The sequence below is a fragment of the Bos indicus genome, chromosome X, assembly GCF_029378745.1.
Source record: "Bos indicus isolate NIAB-ARS_2022 breed Sahiwal x Tharparkar chromosome X, NIAB-ARS_B.indTharparkar_mat_pri_1.0, whole genome shotgun sequence".
NCBI lineage: Eukaryota > Metazoa > Chordata > Mammalia > Artiodactyla > Bovidae > Bos > Bos indicus.
The window spans coordinates 137893338-137913890 of record NC_091789.1 but is presented as its reverse complement, the minus strand read 5'-3'; the positions used below and the strand labels follow the sequence as shown (position 1 = coordinate 137913890).

Sequence of the window (20553 nt, the reverse complement as noted above, 5' to 3'; positions counted from 1 at the left end):
ATCCCCAACACTAAAAATAGAGGCTTCTTTAGACAGTAGAATTACCCTAAATTCGAATTTCTTCTCCTCTGAAATATTCTGAAGAGTTTGAATGCATTCCTTCTTACCAGATATAGATGCTGACTAGTTCCACTGCATAAAGCGGTGAACACGTCTGGAGGGATACAAATACCGCATGGAGGGTGTGCGTGCTAAGTTCCTTCAATCGTGTCTGACTCTGCGACCCCATGGACTGTAGCCCGCCAGGCTCCTCTGTCCATGGGATTCTCTAGGCAATACTGGAGTGGGTTACCATGCCCTCCTCTGGGGGATCTTCCCGACTCAGAGATCAAACCCGTATCTCTTATGTCTCCTGCATTGGCAGGCGGGTTCTTTACCATTAGCACCACTTTGGAAGCCCCAGTTGGAAGGCAAATGCGAAAAATATATATATTCATTTTAAGATGCTACCTACTTCTTTCATTTTTAAATTGAAGTATCATTTATATATCACACAATTTACCCATTTTAAAGTATACAGTTTTGTGAGTTTTAATAAAAGTATACTATTGGACAACCATCACTACTGCCCAGTTTTAGAACATTTCCAATACTCCCAAAAGTTTTCTTGTACCCGCCTGCAGTCAACTCCATTCCCACCTCCAGCCCCAGGTGATCACTGATCTCTTTCTCTATAGTTTGGCCGATTATGCACATTTAATATAAATGAAATCATACAATATGTGAACTTCTGTGTCTCGTTACCTCTGCAAAGGTGCGTTCCACATCTTTCATCAACTGGTCACGGCTGTAGTCATAGTCCCCTGCCCCAGTCACCTCATAATCCCCTCTCCAATAGTCCCCGTAGTCCTCATAATCTGTTTTAAAAAGAAGAAAATGAGAACATCTGGAAAGAAAGAGATAAAGCACAGTATACATAGACTAGCCTTCCTGGGAGGTTTAAAAAAATCCAAAAACCTGTCACATTTTTATTGGCCTTCAACTCAAAGGGATACAAATGAATAACACTAGCTAATGTGTCTGAAATTTAATTCATTATCTCATCTAATGAGCACAAAAACTCTACAAGATGGTCAGTATTACAGTCCCCGTGGTGCTGGGTAACAGCTGGCTCTTGGCTGATCAAAGGATTCGTCCAAGGTCACACAACTGGTGAGGGTGAGAGGCGGACTCCTGGTCTCCTAACCCCAGGTCTCTACTCTCTCCATAGGTCAGTTAGCATCTTTAGCTTTAAAACATGTGATTGGGTCTTTAAATTCTCATTTTGTTTAGGGCCTTATATTTTCAACTGTAACCCAACCCATCTTGGACACGGCCACAGTGGACCTGTGATTGTTGGCAAATTCTAACATACACAGCCCATCTCTGTGCTTCATGCAGTGTCTTGTTGCCAAGAAACACGAGCTTGGGTCAGGATAACCGCTAATAAACTTTGTAAATGTATTTTAGTCATTTTAATGTTTACATGCTCATTGGCGATGAATGATCAGGAAGATGAGGAGAGAAGTAAATATTTGGATGGAAGGATGTGACGATGAGTTCCAGTCTCGAGTGCGCCTCTGGCCTGAGAACATGAGTTTAAGCGGCAGTGGAACACAGAAAGACAGATGAAAACTGCTTTCCCTTCCTCAACCCCAGGAGGCAGTAAACGACCAAAACAGAAATTTCCTCACAACGCCACGCTTGAGCTCATCTTTCAGGCAGGAGGATAACTTGAGAGATACGGAAATTCCTCCGCATGTTAAGATTTTGATGACCACAGTTCCCAGCCTAAAGTACTCTGATTTGTTTCTTTCTGGGACACCACTCTGAGATAATCACACAAATGACCTTCGAGAATGAACTGTGGCCACATGGGAGTTTAAAGGAGAGACGGTATCTCTGTTTCTCATCCTTTCTGGTAAATAGACTCTGTCCATCCGCAGACTACCTTAGGAACCCTCAGGAGCCTGAGCCCTTCCCAGACTACTGATTTGTTTGAGGCCTGGTAACTTAGTCTTGCTCTCAAGCCCTTTAAACTGTAGAATGTCAATTCACCTTTCCTTATTCCCTAGTGGTCTCCTCTTGGAGACATGTAACCTGAATTGTTCAGCAGGTGATTAATTTAGGGATACCCCTTATATCAAAGGGCAGGCTTGGTAATTCATGAGAAATAGCCCCACAGCCCTATAGGGAGCTTCAGAACCACCACAGCCCAGCAAACTTACTGTTGGCTCTTGCCATCTCATTTTCTAGGACCACATACTCTTCATACAATGGCCTTAGTTGCTTGCCAACTTCAGCCCTCCAGCCTTCCCAAGCCCAGAGCCTCCGATTGTAGTCTCTGCTGTTTTCCATTATGTCATCTAAACCTATTATCACAAAGCACCCAAAGGGAAAAAAAATTTTTTTTTAGAATTTTTAGAAATTTTCATTTGTAAAGAATTGAAAGGCTGGCAAATATCAAGGTCATAAAGTTGTTCAATGAAATCTCATGATTCATTCATGTCCGCACCCTTATTTTTTTTTAATTTATTTATTTTAATTGGAGGCTAACTACTTTACAATATTGTAGTGGTTTTGCCATACATTGACATGAATCCACCATGAGTGTACATGTGTTCCCCATCCTGAACCCCCCTCCCATCTCCCTCCCCATCCCATCCCTCTGGGTCATCCCAGTGCACCAGCCCCGAGCATCCTGTATCATGCATCAAACCTGGACTGGTGATTCATTTCACATGTGATAATATACATGTTTCAATGCCATTCTCCCAAATCATCCCACCCTTGCCCTCTCTCACAGAGTCCAAAAGACTGTCCTATACATTTGTGTCTCTTTTGCTGTCTCGAATACGGAGTTATCGTTACCATCTTTCTAAATTCCATATACATGCATTAGTATACTGTATTGGTGTTTTCCTTTCTGGCTTACTTCACTCTGTATAATAGGCTCCAGTTTCACCCACCTCATTAGAATTGATCAAATGTATTCTTTTTAATGGCTGAGTAACACTCCATTGTGTATATGTACCACAGTTTTCTTATCCATTCATCTGCTGATGGACATCTAGGTTGCTTCCATGTCCTGGCTATTGTAAACAGTGCTATGATGAACATTGGGGTACACGTGTCTCTCAATTCTGGTTTTCTCAGTGTGTATGCCCAGCAGTGGGATTGCTGGATCATAAGGCAGTTCTATTTCCAGTTTTTTAAGGAATCTCCACACTGTTCTCCATAGTGACTGTACTAGTTTGCATTCCCACCAACAGTGTAAGAGGGTTCCCTTTTCTCCACACCCTCTTCAGCATTTATTGTTTGTAGACTTTTGGATTGTAGCCATTCTGACTGGCGTGAAATGGTATCTCACTGTGGTTTTGATTTGCATTTCTCTGATAATGAGTGATGTTGAGCATCTTTTCATGTATTTGTTAGCTATCTGTATGTCTTTGGAGAAATGTCTGCTTAGTTCTCTGGCCCATTTTTTGATTGGGTCATTTATTTTTCTGGAATTCAGCTGCAGGAGTTGCTTGTATAATTTTGAGATTAATCCTTTGTCAGTTGCTTCATTTACTATTATTTTCTCCCATTCTGAAGGCTGTCTTTTCACCTTGCTTATAGTTTCCTTTGTTGTGCAAAAGCTTTTAAGTTTAATGAGGTCCCATTTGTTTATTTTTGCTTTTATTTCCACTACTCTGGGAGATGGGTCATAGAGGATCCTGCTATGATTTATGTTGGAGAGTGTTTTGCCTATGTTTTCCTCTAGGAGTTTTATAGTTTCTGGTCTTACGTTTAGATCTTTAATCCATTTTGTGTCCTCACCCTTATCTGAGCTTCAAAATAATTCTGCAGAGAAAATAAACCACTGAGATCATTGAATTACTAACTTAATTAAACTACTTGAGTGTGACAGGATTTATAGTGAAGTTTTGTTAAAACTTAAAAGAACATCCGTGTGCTAAAACACACACATTTGGAATTTTTCCCTCTTTGGATTGTCCATCTGAAAGGCACAACATCATCATCTGATGTTAATCTCATTTTTAAAGCTTGGAATAAAAAAAAGTAAATTTTATAATCACTGCTCAAAATGAATAGCCCACCTGGTTCAAGTGCTAAGCACTCCTGTGTATTTGGGTCCAAAACTTTCCCAGTACTGTAGATGGTGCTCATTTTATTTAGAATCGTGTTCAACTACAAATTAAAGATAATAAACAATGTTAAAAATGGAAGATATACAAAAGAGAATGCTAATGTAGAGATGTCTTTTCAATCATGCAATTTTTTTATGCCTCAAAATACAGAAGTTCACATCTTCTTGGCCAAGTATCTTCTTTTATGTAGGGTTGGAATATCTCAGCTAAATTTTCCCATCATCAACTAGCACAGACTGCCTTTATAAGCATATGATAAATACATGTGGAGTGACCGGAAAAAAAAAAAAAAAAAAACAGATCTGCCCAAACGCCAAGAATGTTTCTCACCTACACACGCAAAGAGTAGTGTGTTTATTGTTCCTTTTAGGCTTCACTGAGTGCACAGTTACTGAACATCTACTACGTCCTACACTCTGATAATTATGACATGAACAAGTCACTGGTCTTTAAGAGCCCCACAAACATGCCACAGCGAGTCATGAAATTAATGATTACATAACAGAGTGACAGATGCTACAACTGTCACCAAAAAGTGATGTGGCAGTATGGGGGGAATGGTTGAATTAGTAACTTGGAAGTTCAGGAATGGCTTCAAAGAGGGGGCACCTGAGAGCTATGTCTTGGAAGAGCAGGATGTCATACCTCTGCTCACTTTCACGCAGAGATGAACCCACTTGGAGGGCTGCATTCAGTCCAAGGATACTGACAAAATGAAGCCAGCAAACAGGACTGGTTGGGGAACTTGAAACCATCGTATAAGAAAAAATCAACAGATGGAAGGATGTTTTAGGCTAGAGAAAAAAGCCTTAAATAGTTAAAAAAAAAAAAATCTGCCTTCCTTTATTTGAAGACTATTATAGGAGACAGCCATTTGGCCCCAGAAGATGGTAGAAAGTGGAGGTAAATCGCTTTATGCTTAATGGAGGAAGAATCTTGCCATTACTTAGAGGGACCCACATATGGAAATGATGTTTTAGAAAGAAGTGACTCGCCTATCCCTAAAGTGGTCTGAGCTGCAGTGGTTTAGCAACATTTTAAAGAAGTTGCAGAAGACAGTCAAGAATGAAAGGGGTGGGGGAGGATGAGATGACAGATCGGGCTTCTCGAGCTTAGGACTGCTGATGTTTTAGACCAGACAACTGTCACTGGAGACTTCCTAGCACTTTGCAGAGTGTTTAGCAACATCCCTCCTCACTAGAGGCCAATAACACCCTTCAACTGTTGTGACAACCAAAACTAACTCCAGACATTGTCAAATGGCCCTGGTAGGCAAAATCACTTGCAGTTGAGAAGCACAGACATGGGCTAAGTGCCTGGTCCTCAGGAAGGCGATCGCTGTCACTGTATCTATGGACCACAGAGCCCTGACAATCCTAGTTTAACAATGTGTCCTAACATACCAGCGTCCCCCTTCACTCTCAAAGGATCCCAATTTGGAGGATAAATTACGTGACCACCCCACCAAGGCACAGTGCTCTTTCTATTGTGAGCATTGCTAGGTTTGCAGATAAAGTAAGCAGCCCTGAGTGATACTAATGTTTAAGATTTCCCCAGTATTTCCATTCTTGGGATCAGTGCTAGCACGTCACATACTCGTTTGCTCTTCTCTGCCGAGAGCGCTGAGGTCCCGCTATGCTGAAGGGCCTTCAATTGACGCTTGAGTGTGAGATTCTGAATTTCTTCGAGTGAGTAAGTTTTGGCCATCCGGGACTGTTCTTCATAAAAGGCAGACCATTTGGCTCTGGCTTCATTCTGAAATGACAACAAAAAATGAAGTTGAAGTTAGAATGGGACTATTCAAATAGACAGAAGATACAGGCCAAAGAACATCTGGTGGAACATCTAATATTTCCTGAGTTATTTAATTCTCTACTTTGCTGAAGGTCAAGGTTTAGGTTAAGCGTGATCAAGCCACTCTTGGTCACTCTCTCTTCCTGGCCTTTTGCTTCATTTTCCCAAGGGTCCTGTCCACAGAACTGGAAGTGAATTCTCACAGATGATTTATGTTGTGGGGTCCTGGGATGTATGGCCTTAGCATTGTGACGTGGGTGAGTCACTCAAGGATTCAATGATAAACACTCTAAAGGGAAAGCCCAGCAGAGCTTGGAGCGGACCTCCTGAGAATACAGCTTCTCATGGTGATGAGAACCATGAGAAAGAACCAGTTTGCAGGAAGCTTCATAGTATGGTGATTTACCAGAGATTCTAATCTTGAATTTTGATCTCCAGTTCAAGACTGCCCTGAACATGACCATTTGGTAGCCAATGTGATTACCCACTCACCAGAGAAACCAAGAAGCAGGTAGTGATACCAGGGTTCACTTGCCCCCCATCTTGACTTCTCCATATGTATCCAATGCAGTCTTCTCTCGGAGAAGGCAACGGCACCCCACTCCAGTACTTTTGCCTAGAAAATCCCATGGATGGAGAAGCCTGGTAGGCTGCAGTCTATGGGGTCGCTAGAGTCAGGCATGACTGAGCGACTTTACTTTCACTTTTCACTTTCATGCACTGGAGAAGGAAATGGCAACCCACTCCAGTGTTCTCGCCTGGAGAATCCCAGGGACGGGGAAGCCTGGCGGGCTGCCGTCTATGGGGTCGCACAGAGTCGGACACGACTGACGCGACTTAGCAGCAGCAGCAGCAGTCTTCTCTCAGTGTACAAGCTCACTTCCATTTATCAAAGGCTAAAACGAGCAACCACTTTCTACACTGTACTTTTCTAGACTATAAAAAAGAGGTAGCAAATGAGGCACGTAAGAACTCCATTCCTTGAGTCAGACACCTCTAACTAGCTGTGTGACCTTGAGCAAATTACTTAGCCTGAGTCATGTTACCTTATCCATAAAATGAGAGTAATAGCAGAACTTACCTCAAAGGGTTGTTGAAAGGACAAGAAAATTTAGCAAATAATAAAATGCCTCTCAGAGTTCCTGATACATCCTAAGCACTAAAAAATGGTAGCTACTTTATCACTTACAGAAAAAAAGTCCTTGTCCTTAAGCTGCTTATTGTTTTATCAAGGAGATAAGATACACATCATGAATGTTTCATTACTGAAACATAAAAGCCTATGATTCCATATAAACTACGAGTGGGGCCAAGCAGTTCCTGTTATAGGGACCAGATTTGGCAAGGACTCCTGGAGGAGGTGGAACTTAAGATAGATCTTAAAGTAGGCAGAAAATAGATCACTGTAGAGTACTTTGCAAAATAATTTACCTCATTTGATTTTCTTAACAATCCCAAGAGACAGAAGATTACTCTATTTCCATTTTTCGTATGTGAAGAAAGGGGCTAAGAAAAATAAACGGTAGAGCTGTCAACTAATTGCCAGCGTCTGAATCCTGGATCCTGAGGTGGGCAGACTCTAAGATGGTTCCCAGGACCCCTACTTCCTGGTGGCACACCCTCCTGTGTCTCCCTTGAGTGTGAGCAGGACCTATGACTCATTTCCAAAAGGAGAATACAGCAGAAGTGAAGGATATACATGTTTATGTTAGATAAGATTGTTTTGTTTGTTTGTTTTTAGCCACACAGCTTGTGGGATCTTAGTTCCCTAACCAGAGATCAAACTCGTTCCCTCCTGCAGTGGAAGCACAGAGCCCTAACCACTGGACAGCCAGGGAATTTCCAAGGCTATCATTTTTATCCTGTTAGAAGAATCTCCCTTGCTAATACTGATGCAGCAAGATGCTATGTTGTAAGCTGTCCCATGGCTAGGGCCACATGGTGAGGAGTTCAAGATGGCCTCCGACTGACATCCTAAGGAACATATGAGGAGCTCAATGCTACAACTAACATTAGCTTGGAAGTGGATTCATCTCCAGTCAAGTCGCAGATGAGACCACAGCTCTAGCCAGGACCTTGACTGTAATCTTGCAAGACTCAGAAGCAGATCCAGCTAAACTATGCCAGGAGATAATAAATGTGTGTTGTTTTGATCTGGTAATCTTTTACTCAATAGATAATCTTTTGTGGTAATCTTTTACACAATAGATAAATAGTAGAGATTCCAAAGCAGGACTCCAGGCATGACTGCATTTTCTAGATCAAGAAATTGTACTTTTATCCTGTGAATACTAGGGAGTCACTTAGGGGTTTCAAGCAGGTGTGTGACATGATGAGAGTGGTTCATGAAAGGTGCAGCAATGGATCATACAAGAGATGAGTAGAAGAGTCACAGTGAAATGGAAAATGATTTCTCTTTACTGAGCACACACAACCCCTTACGAACTACTGTTCAATGAGTCTGCACAATCTTGTGAGGTGGTTGTGACTGTCTCCAATTAACAAACGAGGCAAATGAAGCACAGAGCAGGTAAGTAATTTTGACTAGGTCACACAGCTATTAACTGGAAGAATCTGGGAATCAACACAGATATGTTTGCCTCTAAAGCTAAATGCTCTTAACCACTGGCTGTAGATTGGATTCAACATATTCTAGTCTTCTTTGTACCATGTCTGAATGAGAAGGAATGAGCTATGGAAAAAGGAGTTTGGTCTACAGCACAGATTCATTTACATAATCCACCACCCACCTCTCAGCCCCTTCCCTTTTTCATCTAATCTAGGATGATTTACAGCAAAATTTCTGGTAAAATTTGATCCCAAATTAAGAGCATTCTTTTATTTTCAATCTCCCTTGGAGACAACCCAGAATCCCCAAAAGGCCTCAGTCTTAAAATATTTTTAAAAATGATAATGTATGTGGGAACTTTGAAGATATCTGTTTTATTTATCATTATCATACTAGAAGTGTTATACTTTGTATCACAAAAACATTATGTTGTCTTGAATTTTGGCCCCTGAGGATACACTGTTCCATCTCAAGCTGTTCTTTTTAATCTTATTTACAATTTATTCCATATTCATACTATAAGGTTCCTATGCCTAAATAAAACTGACAGCTAAGCAGTTACACAGAGAATCAAAGTCAGTTCATACATACCAACCAAGTCACTTAGATACTGCTTGACAGCTATATGTAATTTTTGCACTTGAATGATGAATGAATTGAAGCATATACAGTTACTTACATTGCTACAGGGTTCAAAAAGAACTGCTGCTGCTGCTGCTAAGTCGCTTCAGTCGTGTCCAACTCTGTGCGACCCCATAGATGGCAGCCCACCAGGCTCCTCTGTCCCTGGGATTCTCCAGGCAAGAATAGTAGAGTGGGTTGCCATTTCCTTCTCCAATGCAGGAAAGTGAAAAGTGAAAGTGAAGTCACTCAGTTGTGTCTGACTCTGTGCAACCCCATGGACTGCAGCCTACCAGGCTCCTCTGTCCATGGGATTTTCCAGGCAAGAGTACTGGAGTGGGGTACCATTGCCTTCTCCTCAAAAAGAACTATTACAGGTCAAATAAACAGCATCCCATACTGCCTCTGTGCAAAGGCAGAAGAGAAGCAATTAACACAGCAAACGTTTCTGCAGCCATTGATGGGGGCTTGGGGTCAAGACACACATAACTCAGTATAATCACAGGAAGTTAAAACCCTCTCTGACCCGCTATGTATAACTGTAGTGGATACCATATTCTCATCCTATTGAGAGATCCTTTGTCATTTCAAGGACTGAAAATACAAAATCCTAAATTACACTTTGTGTGTCTGTTAGTTGCTTAGTTGTGTTCAACTCTTTGCTACCACATGGACTGTAGCCCACTAGGCTACTCTGTCCGTGGGATTCTCCAGGCAAGAATACTGAAGCAGGTTGCCATTTCCTTCCGTTCCATAAGATATCCTGTTCTTTTTGGCCCTAATGATATGCAAGTTAAATATGATCTCATTATGCTTTTAGATGTTTTCATATGAGCTTTGTTTTAAGTCATAGGTCTTGTGGTCTCTTCCCAAATTATGATAGTTTTATTTAAACAATTAAAATGCTTTTGTGATAAGTTATTTGAAATGCAAAAAATTAAAATTTCATCTTCTTTTTTTCTATGCCTCACTATCAACTGCTAGGCTATTCTTTCAGCAGTCTCTAAACCACTTCTTTCCCTGTAGGTATGAGAGTCTCCTGAAGATAGAAGATGAAAAACTCAAAGGAATCTTAACATCTAGGCAGTGACTTGGCACCCAACAAGTTTCCAGGGAACCCTCCACTCTCAGGCCCCATGTGTTGACCCAGTATCCAGACATAGCTCTCCAAACCACATCAGATTTAAAGATGAAAACTGCCTTGATTACTTTTCAAATAGGCCCTGCTGCTGCTGCTGCTAAGTCGCTTCAGTCGTGTCCGACTCTGTTCGACCCCATAGACGGCAGCCCACCAGGCTCCCCCGTCCCTGGGATTCTCCAGGCAAGAACACTGGAGTGGGTTGCCATTTCCTTCTCCAATGCATGAAAGTGAAAAGTGAAAGTAAAGTCGCTCAGTCACGCCCGACTCTTAGCGACCCCATGGACTGGAGCCTACCAGCTCCTCTGTCCATGGGATTTTCCAGGCAAGAGTACTAGAGTGTGGTGCCATTGCCTTCTCTGTCAAATAGGCCCAGATATGTGCATATTTTAAAAAATACTTATTCTATTCAACAAAGTAAGGAATCTAAATTATAAGAATATGAATTCTATTGCTTTGTCTTGAGAATCAAAATTTTATTTTTTCTTTTTCCAGATGGGAGGAAGCAATGTGGCTTTCAAACATTTCAATTTTTTTTAATTTATAGGGAAAAAGAAACTCACTCCTGAAATTGGGTCCTGCCAGAAAGTGGCCCACCAGATATATATTTTATATATTTCATAATAAAAATATAATATAGTATAAATAACATAGCAAATGTCACAAAAACCTGTACTCAGGTATTTAAAATGTTAACACTTTATAATAGTTGCTTCAGGCATATTTATTTAGTGGTTAGAGTCAATAATATCATATTATATACTCAAAAGTTGCTAAGAGAATACATCTTAAATGTTCTCAAATGGTAATCATGTGATGTAATGCAGGTGTTAGTTAAGACTGCTACTACTGCTACCATATATTTTGCAATATATCAGTGTATCAAATCAACAGTTTGTACACCTTAAACTTACACAATGTTATATGTCAATTATATCTCAATAAAGTTGAGAAAAAAAGAAAATCTCTCTGCTTTTTTCACTTAGCATTACTTATTTTTTCTAGTTTTTCAAGTATATATTCCTTATTGATCTTAACTGCTGTATAATATTTAAGTATATGACCAAATTCAAATTTATTTAATAATTTCTCATCTATGAACGTTTCCTGTCTTTAAGTAATACTTTTTTTTTAACCATATACATCCTTGTATTAGGTTAAATCATATAAAATTGCTAATATTTAATTTAAATCTGCAAATATATAAAGTTTCTTGAGTACACAGGTGAGGCTCTCCAGGTGGAATTTTTGGAAGTGGAACTGATGGGTTAAAAAGCAAGTTTCAACTTCTACAGATATCATATTTTGGCAAATACGATTTTATGTCAATTTGGTATTTCACTATTAAAATAATGTTATCCTGATTATTAGTCAGGTTAAACATATATATGAGGTGTATATATATATATATATATATTTATTTGAATTTCTTCTTCTATGCATTTGTTGCTCATATCTTTCCCCCATTTTTCTAGTGAGTTTTTGTCTTTATCATTTAGTAAAATTTCTTTATATATCTTGGCTGTCAATCTTTTGTTAATTATATGTATCACAATGTTTTCTCAAGCTCTGTTTCTTGTGTTTGTTTTTTTTTCATTTTCAAATGCATCACTTTATTTTCCTTGGAAGGCAGCCATACATTACACACCTTAAGCATGTATGTGACAGTCACATGGTTTCGTCAATAAGCCCCAGAGCTTCCACAGGTCTCTGGTGGCCTACAGCCAGAGCAGTCCTGAGGAGTCAAATGTTAAAGCTTTCTCCACAGCCACATGTTCCTTTGATGTTTGGGTTATTGAACACAAACTCACTGGATAATTTGTCAACATAGTCCATTTCTGTTCCTAACAGTTGTTAGCTGTGCTTTCTTCTCCATGAACACTCTGACTCCATCTTGAATAACTTCTTCATCAGAGTCTCCTTTTGTCTTTGTAAATTCTAAAGTGTAGGAAAGGCCATTACAACCCCTGGTTCGGACACCAACTTTCACACCAACATGTTCAGGCTTATCTTTAAGAAGTTGTTTTATCTTGTTTACTGCTGAAAGTGTCAGGGTGAGGGTGGCCCGGGTGAGCTGCAGCTTCCTCTTGCTCACAGCCCGGACAGTGGCCCGGACTAACGAAGCCGACATCCTCGCCATCCTGCCGCCCCAGTGTCTAGGGCTGGAGGGTGGCCATCTCAACCTGTATCCATGGACACCGCGGGCGGTCTCTGCTTCTTGTCTTGTGTGTGTGTGCAGTTATGATGTCTTTTGGTGCACAAAAGTTTGTTTTTAATTCTAATGAAATTTATTTGCTCAGCCTTTTCCTTTATAGATTGATCTTTTTGTCTTTTATTTAATAAACCATTCTCAAGTAAAACTCATTTAATAAACCATTCCCAACCAAGACTCACTTAATAAACCATTCCTAACCAAAAGTCACCTATATTTTCTTATAAAAGCTTGACTTGCTTTTCCTATTTAATTTTTGGTCTATCTTAAATTTATTTGTATCTATTGCATAAAGTAGAAATGCCTTGAGCTTTGGATCTAAAAAGGGTCCCTACAGATTTTTTAATTTGCTTCTTTTTTCCAGAGCTCTAGGAACCTGAATTAATTTTTGGCTAATTTTTTGGCTCAATATTCCTGCACCCTGCTAGTAGTATAGATTCAATTTCCATACCTATTAAAAAACCTCACAGGGGAAACCTGATTTTGATCAAGTCTCTAGAGCAGGACTCTGCCTACCATCTGTTTTTATAAATAAAGTTTGCATATTCACACCTATTTATGTACTGTCTATACCTGCTTTTGTGTTACAGTGGCAGAGTTGACTGGTCTACAATGGCAGGGTTGAATAGGGCAAAAAGCCTGAAATATTTACTACTTGGCCTTTTACAGAAAAAAGTGTGCTGACCTCTGTACCAGATCTATACATTTGTAGCAAATACAAGGGTCAAAAGAGCATGTTAAGCAACATTATGGGAACACAGTCAGCCAATCCAGAATGTGGGAGTTTCTCTAGGAGCAACAACTCAATTTTTCTGCAAATAAATTACAAAAAAAAAAAAAAATGAGGAAGGGCTCTATAGACTGAAAGAGACTTAAAGTACATCTGCCAAAATGATCAAGAGAGGACTTTGCTAGATCCTGATTAAAACAAACCAGCTGAATTTTTAAAATGAGATATTAGGGTACATTTGTATATTGCCTAGATAGTTGATTATACTGAGGAATTATTGTTAAGTCTTTGACATGAAACTGCTATTAAGGTTATTTAAAAATTCTTGCATTGAGAGCTACAAGGTGAAACATTTATTACATAAAACATATAGTTATTCCTTCAAAATAATCCAATAAACATGGCGTTGGGTAGAAAAATAAAACAAGACTGGCTGAAGTGTTGATAATTGCTGAAGCTGGGTGATGGGTATAAGGAGATTCAACATATTAGTCTTTCTTCTTGTATATGTGCTTGAAAATTTTTACAATAACAAGTAAAGTAAAATCCATATAATGGAATACTGCTGCTGCTGCTGCTAAGTCGCTTCAGTCGTGTCCGACTCTGTGCGACCCCATAGACAGCAGCCCACCAGGCTCCCCCGTCCCTGGGATTCTCCAGGCAAGAACACTGGAGTGGGTTGCCATTTCCTTCTCCAATGCATGAAAGTGAAAAGTGAAAGTGAAGTCGCTCAGTCGTGTCCAACTCTAGCGACCCCATGGACTGCAGCCTACCAGGCTCCTCCGTCCATGGGATTCTCCAGGCAAGAGTACTGGAGTGCGGTGCCAGTGCCTTCTCCAAATGGAATACTATTTGGCAGTAAAATGGGACAAAATAATGATACATGCTATGGCATGCAAAGTGAAAGAAGCCAATCACAAAAGACCATCTAGTGTATAATTCCATTTATATGAAATGTCCAGAATAGGCAAATCTATAGACAGAAAGTAGATTAGTGGTTGCTGAGAGCTGGGGGGTTAGGGGAAGAAGAGATTGCTTTCTTTTTGCAGTGATGAAAATGTTCTAAGATGAGATAGTGATGATATTTGCATAATTCTGTAAATATACTAAAAAACATTGAATTGTATACTTTAAATTGGTGAATTTTATGTACATAACCCAGGTGGTGATAGTGGTAAAGAACCTGCCTGCCAATGCCCATGCAGGAGATGTAAGAGACACAGGTTCAATCCCTGGGTCAGGAAGATCCCCTGGAGAAGGGAATGGCAACCCACTCCAGTATTCTTGCCTGGGAAATCCTACGGACAGAGGAGCCTGACAGGCTACAGTCCATGGAGTCACAAAGAGTTGGACATGACTGAAGCGACTTAGCACGCAATTTTATCTCAATAAAGCTGTTGTTATAAAAGCCCTCAATAGTAAAAGTAAAGAAAAAGGAAACTCATTTTATTCCCTAGATCCTATAACTAGATCTTAAACCTCCATGGAACTGCTCCAAACCAAAGGATTTAGCCAAAATTAAATGTTTTGTCTTTTGCCCAGTTACCTGGCACACACTGAGAAGCAGCAGTAGTTCCTGACCACTAGGCTGCCCTCCCTGGGTGTAGCTGGTGGCCGCCTGGTGTTCTGTCAGAGTGCTCAGATCAATGAGTGTGTCCAATCTGGATGGCATGAAACATGTCATTTTGAATTGCTCAAGTTCAATTTTACCAAATTACATCACTCAACTGGGACATTATAAAGTTTTCATGACAAAGGAAAACTAGCATGAACAATGCCTCCAATGCACTTGACTCCTGTTAATCCTCCACAGGCGGAACTTGTCCACTCACCACTGTTATCCACAAAAAATCTTGACTGGGCCCATCTACTATCTTACATTTATGAGATAAAAAGTAAGTGACTTGCCCAAGGCATCACAGCCAGCTTAGCAGAATCACGATAGCATCAGATTTCCTGAATTCCACCGTATCTGCATCACACTGACCTTTCCCCACCCCTGTACCTATGTGTAGGCGCTTACATATCTTGGGGAGTGTGGGACAGACTCATTGCAGACAGGGTTGAAGTCTGCGTTCTCTCCTTGGGTACAGAATAGCAGTTTAAAATGACCCTGCTCTGGGTTCACTGTGACCCCGCCCTAAAGACAGAGGAAAAGGTCCAGGAAGCAGGTGTGCCCAAGGGCTCTAGGGGCCCTGCCCACCCAAAGGGTAAGTGTGGGCCTTCTGCTGTCTCTTCACAGCTTCTGATAACTCAACAAGAAATATTTATGAAGTGTTCTGAGACCTCTGGGGCTCCAACAGGGCAGTCTTCAATGCTCCCTTCACAGTTGTGCCCACAGGAATTGGGGGCAGCTGTAGTAGCTACTGCCAAATACTGGAACAGAGAACCAGGATGCCCCTGCCAGTGGCAGGATCCTTTCACTCTCTTCCAGGGGAAAAAAATTGTCCAGGGACCTCCCATGTTGCCAAAGAGCTTCTGACTTTGCAAAAAAAGAAACAAAAATCCTTTGACTTACAAAGGACTCTTTCAAAAATCAAACCAACAATAAATACAAAAAAGTAATGTCATTTTACTGAGAAGAGAATTACAGTTTAATTGGTGAATGTTTGATCTCAAACATGAGAATTGTATTTGCTCTAAAGCAAGTGTCTGGTAATTTTTTTTCATTGAATTTCTGAACTATGTGGAAATCTGTTTTGAACAAAGTTTTTTTTCTTATATCTATCTGATGGACCTCTCCTAAACAGCGAGCTTTGGGGACACTATACTGATCAAATTCTAGTGCCCTCTATTATTTTAAACTATTCTCATGACTTTATCTAAGAATTGCCACACTAGGTCGATTGGCTGATAAGCCCAATATTCTGACTCTGAACGTTATACCAAGGAATAATTATGAAATGACAGATTGCCCTCAATCATGATAGGATATGAACATACACATGTCATACAGCCCAAATTTCTCTTCTTATATTAGTTATCTATCGCTACAATGGGGCTTCCCTGGTGGCTCAGATGGTAAAGCGTCTGTCTGCATTGCAGGAGACCCAGGTTCGATCCCTGGGTTGGGAAGATCCCCTGGAGAAGGAAATGGCAGCCCACTCCAGTATTCTTGCCTGGAAAATCCCATGGACGGCAGAGCCTGGTAGGCTACTGTCCATGGGGTCACAAAGAGTCAGACACGACTGAGCGAAGGGAAGAAGACTGCTACAATAGTACTACATAACAGACAACCCAAAATCTCAACGGCATAAGTGTCCATTGTTTGTGTGCCTAGAATCACTGAGTGTTGCCAGGCAACTCTGCTAATCTTAACTGGATCTTCTTAAAACTCTGGGGGATTAGTTTCTGCTAGGACAACTATTCCACACATCTCTCACTCTTTACCTGGTCAATCCAGGCATGCCCTCATGGTAAAGGCAAAGGTGCAAAGGAAAAGTCCCATCGTTCAAGTCCTTCCATGCCTCTACTTGTAAGACATCTGCTAACAGCAGATGTAAGTCACATGGCAAAGGACACAGTCACGTCACCTTCAGTGAGATGGCACTGTAAAGTGACATAGCCTTGGGCCTTGATACTGAGGAAGGTAAAGAACTGGGTTCATAAATGCATGTCTCACCCACAGTGCATCTACAATCCTTACATTCGCTTAAAGATTTCCAAAACCTATTTATAGTTTTCAATGTCTCACTTTTTCAGATTAAAGAATGGTCTAGATTTACAAGTCTTACCAGTCTCACTACCTGTAATAGAAACAGCACCTCCTCCTATTTATTGTAAATTTATCTCTTTTGAGCTTTCAAAGGCACCACCTTTCTAATCTGAAGAGAGTTGGCCAATACAACTGGGAACATTCTAGTCTTTCTTCTTCCATCTCAGACTCATGTTTTTTTTTTCTTTTTGAGTTAGGCTTTGTAGAGCTAATTCTGTTTTCCCTTCTAACTCTCTCTCATCCCCGTAAATCACTCCAGTGGCTCTTTCCTTGGAAAACATTCTCCATTTCTCCAATTCTTTCTATAAGCATGGCCATCAGCAGTGGACCATTATCTCAGCTTCCTATTCATCTTGGTACCTCGTGTAGCACCAGCTGCAGTTCCCATTTCATTAGGGGATCTCAATAAATGTGATAAGAGAACAGATGAGCCACTGCCCTCCCTGTCTATTGCCTCCTCCCCAGGTAAATCCACACAGATGCACTAATGCGCTAACTCACCCTTCACCACTGCTGGAGGAAGGAGATACTGGGCCCCCTGCTTGCTTCTTGTGTTTGCATATTTTCACTTTTCTTTAAAGGGCCCATACTGTCTGCACTTTGACTACCCTTCGTGGACTTATGCCCTTTCATTTCTGCCTTTCCTCTAATCAACCAGTGCAATTCAAAAGTGATAGCACTTAATGATCCAGAGATGATTTCAACAAGCATCACTGCATCTCCTTCTGTAAAATGCCTTCTCAGTATCTGGACACTGAACAGAACTGTTACACATTTTTTCAGCAATTAGAATACCCTCTCACATTCACACCAATGGTACTGTATTGTTCTCCCAGGCTCACAAGCATTGAGCACAATTCTGGTGGCTTTGTGTATTAGCTGTTGTCACAGCAACCCTATGAAGCAAATATGGTATTACGTGGCTTTTCACAGGCAGAAAAACTAAGGCGCAGAAAGGTTCATTAAGTAGCTCAAGTTCACCCAGGTAGAAAGCGGTGGAGCCAGGATTTGGACCTCGGCAGCTTGACTCCAGAGCTCTTAGGCACAATGCTGGTCTCCCTTCAACACCACCTACGGACTATTTGAGAATGAAAACAAATGCACAGTGCTCATCAAGACCAAATAAAACGTGAGAAAAAAGCAACCATGAAGAGTGAAGAAAGGTAAGACCAAAATACGAGACAAGGAAAAAAATGGTCTCCTATGACAACACTGGGCTGTCCAAATCTCTTTAGAAAAACTGAGGGTGGGGGGGAATCTCCTGGGGAATTCACATGAAGCAGCAGATCTCAGACTGAATCTGTCCAGAATATAGAATCTGTCCAGTGAGTGGCAGTGATTTAACTTAAACCTGTAATCCACTATTTGAAAAAATAAGATTTGAACTACATTTTTGAAAGAATGCATTGCTGGACAAGTGTCACAAAAACTTTGCTTAAATAATGTCACTCCATTTCCAGCACTGCTTTGAGATATGTGAGGGAAGAAACTTCCTAAATCCTTGCACTTGTCAAAGAGTACATCTTGCTTTCCCAGAGCATTCTGAGATTTGTCAGAACTGGTTTGATTATGGGTTTTCTTGGAGGGCTCTGTGGATCCTGTATGCTCTGAAAGTCCCTCAGAACTCCGTGACAATTAAGGAAGGAATTCCCAAGTCCAGCCTCACCCGACCCCTGGTAATCTTAATTACTAGCGAGCTCTTTCACTAAGCCTCCAGCTGCATATTTTTTCAGTTAATAGATGATTTGTAGAGAGTCTTTAGATATTCCTGTTGACATTGTAGGCTTGAGGAAATTATTAACTGAATAACTTATGGCATTTCTGTGACATGCTTTGAAAGCCTGACTATGATAAGAATTATGGTGGCAAATTTCTAAAGCATATTCACCAAGAATCTGGACTGAGACCAGTGAATTATTTTGTAACATTTTTTCAAGTAAACTCAAAGGTCAATTTTTCAGTCATCTGGGACTCCAGAATCAGAAACACTGAGGCAAACATCCAATCTCATAGCTCAGAGCATTTGTTTGATTTCCCTTTTCAGTTTCCTGGGCAGTAAGCTGATTTTTAAGAAGCAACCAATACCCCTCTGTAGCCATGAGGACTCACCATCTTTTGGACATTCTCATCGGTAATATTGGTGTTATAATTCCAAGAAGCAAGTGAACTTTGATAAGACAGGTCTTCGGCTTCATGGTTAAACTTCTCCAAAAATGTCTTGGCCTGTTCTTCAGTGGTGGATTGAGCAGCAGTTACAGCAACAAGGCTGAGAAGGAGCCAGAAAGAGCCTGTCATCTTTCTCTGTACGCCAAGATCCCATCCACTGAACAACTTCCCTAGAGTAAAACCTCCTCATGAGATTTACTCTCTATCAGCCTTTGACCTTGGGTTGGGCACTGAGCAGGGAAGATGAAAAAAAAAAGGAAGAAGAAAAAACTGTAAACAATCTGCTGAACCAACATAAAATTCATCCTGGAGAGGCCAGATATGTAAACAGATTTTAGAATGATTTCTTAGAGCAAATCAAATAAACAAATGTTATTCATTAATCCTAGAGAATCACAGCTCTTCTTGCATTTTTATGGCCAAATCAAAACTTGTACATTTGGTTAATATGTTCCTTAAAATCTGTTAAAGATACACTGAAGATATTAGGATTTTACAGTGACCAATGAGCTCTTGTATTAGGAATCTTGGGGCTAATGTTTGGGGACTTAGATGTTTTACAGACAAGTCCATTAATAATCACTTATCTTTCCTTCCTTTTTATTTTAAACTCATATTCACAAAAACTCTCCACTTGGATAATACTTTCCCAAGTAAACAACTTTGCCCTTGTCTTTATAGAATTCATTTTTTTCTGGTAAATTTTCACTTCCAGGGCCATTTTTTTGAATTATAAAACTACCCTTCACTCCACAAGTTGACTCTCCTGATTTAACTTGGAAAAACTTTAAAAGGGTCCTCTTTTCTCTCCCAGATGGTCACTGTGCCTCCATCCCTTTCACTTACCTGTTTAAAACTCAGTCAGGCTCACAGGGAAATCAGAATGCCACCACATGGAATGAAATTCAGAGTGTCCATGTCAGTCCTAGTCATCCATTGCCATGGATCATGGCATCGAATTCAGAGAGATTTCAGTGGTTATCCTGTAGAATATCAGGAGTTGGACCAGTATCCTCATTCCCAGGCTATAGATATAAGTGTTACAGATAAAAGAGACAAGCCGCTTTAAGTGGCAGGGCTCGTTGGCCTGCTTGGCTGTGATTATGAAACTTTCACACAGGGAAAACATTTCTTCACCCAGAAAAACAAGTCTTCCAGGTCCAGGTGAAATGGCAGTAACTAGGCCTTTAAATCAAACTTTCCACTACTTCCCCTTATTCTAACATTGTACATATTATTGTTGAAGAGCAAAAAATAATAATTGTTTAAAGTGCTTTGCATTATAATATCTCGTTGAAGCAAACCTAGAGGCAAACATTTTTATTGCCATTATACAGATTATGAAATTGAGGCTCAGAGAACTTAAATAAATGTCCAAACCTCACTCACACAGGGAGTGGCAGAGCCAGGATATGAAAGCATGCCGTCTGAGTGTATGGTATAGGCCTTTAGTGCTGTCAGTGGTCTAAGAGCGA

At 40.5% G+C, this 20553-nt stretch overlaps 1 protein-coding gene and 1 pseudogene across 2 annotated transcripts in view; both read right to left on the bottom strand.

Annotated features, from left to right (window-relative positions):
* ACE2 (angiotensin converting enzyme 2) overlaps nucleotides 1-20133 on the bottom strand; it is a 51886-nt gene extending 31753 nt beyond the window's left edge. The window contains exons 1-6 of one of the 2 annotated variants that reach the window (XM_019956160.2): nucleotides 19925-20133; nucleotides 19022-19308; nucleotides 5730-5888; nucleotides 4083-4173; nucleotides 2208-2351; nucleotides 745-857 (exon numbers count right to left, since the gene is read on the bottom strand). In XM_019956160.2, coding sequence (XP_019811719.2) covers nucleotides 745-857; nucleotides 2208-2351; nucleotides 4083-4173; nucleotides 5730-5888; nucleotides 19022-19207 — 693 coding nt within the window. In that variant the 5' untranslated portion in view covers nucleotides 19208-19308; nucleotides 19925-20133. Of the gene's footprint in view, nucleotides 1-744; nucleotides 858-2207; nucleotides 2352-4082; nucleotides 4174-5729; nucleotides 5889-19021; nucleotides 19381-19924 lie in introns of those variants that run through there. The other variant, XM_019956161.2, reaches the window with a different exon arrangement.
* Nucleotides 11902-12453, bottom strand: LOC109555350 (iron-sulfur cluster assembly 1 homolog, mitochondrial pseudogene; annotated as a pseudogene).
* Nucleotides 20134-20553: the final 420 nt, after the last annotated feature.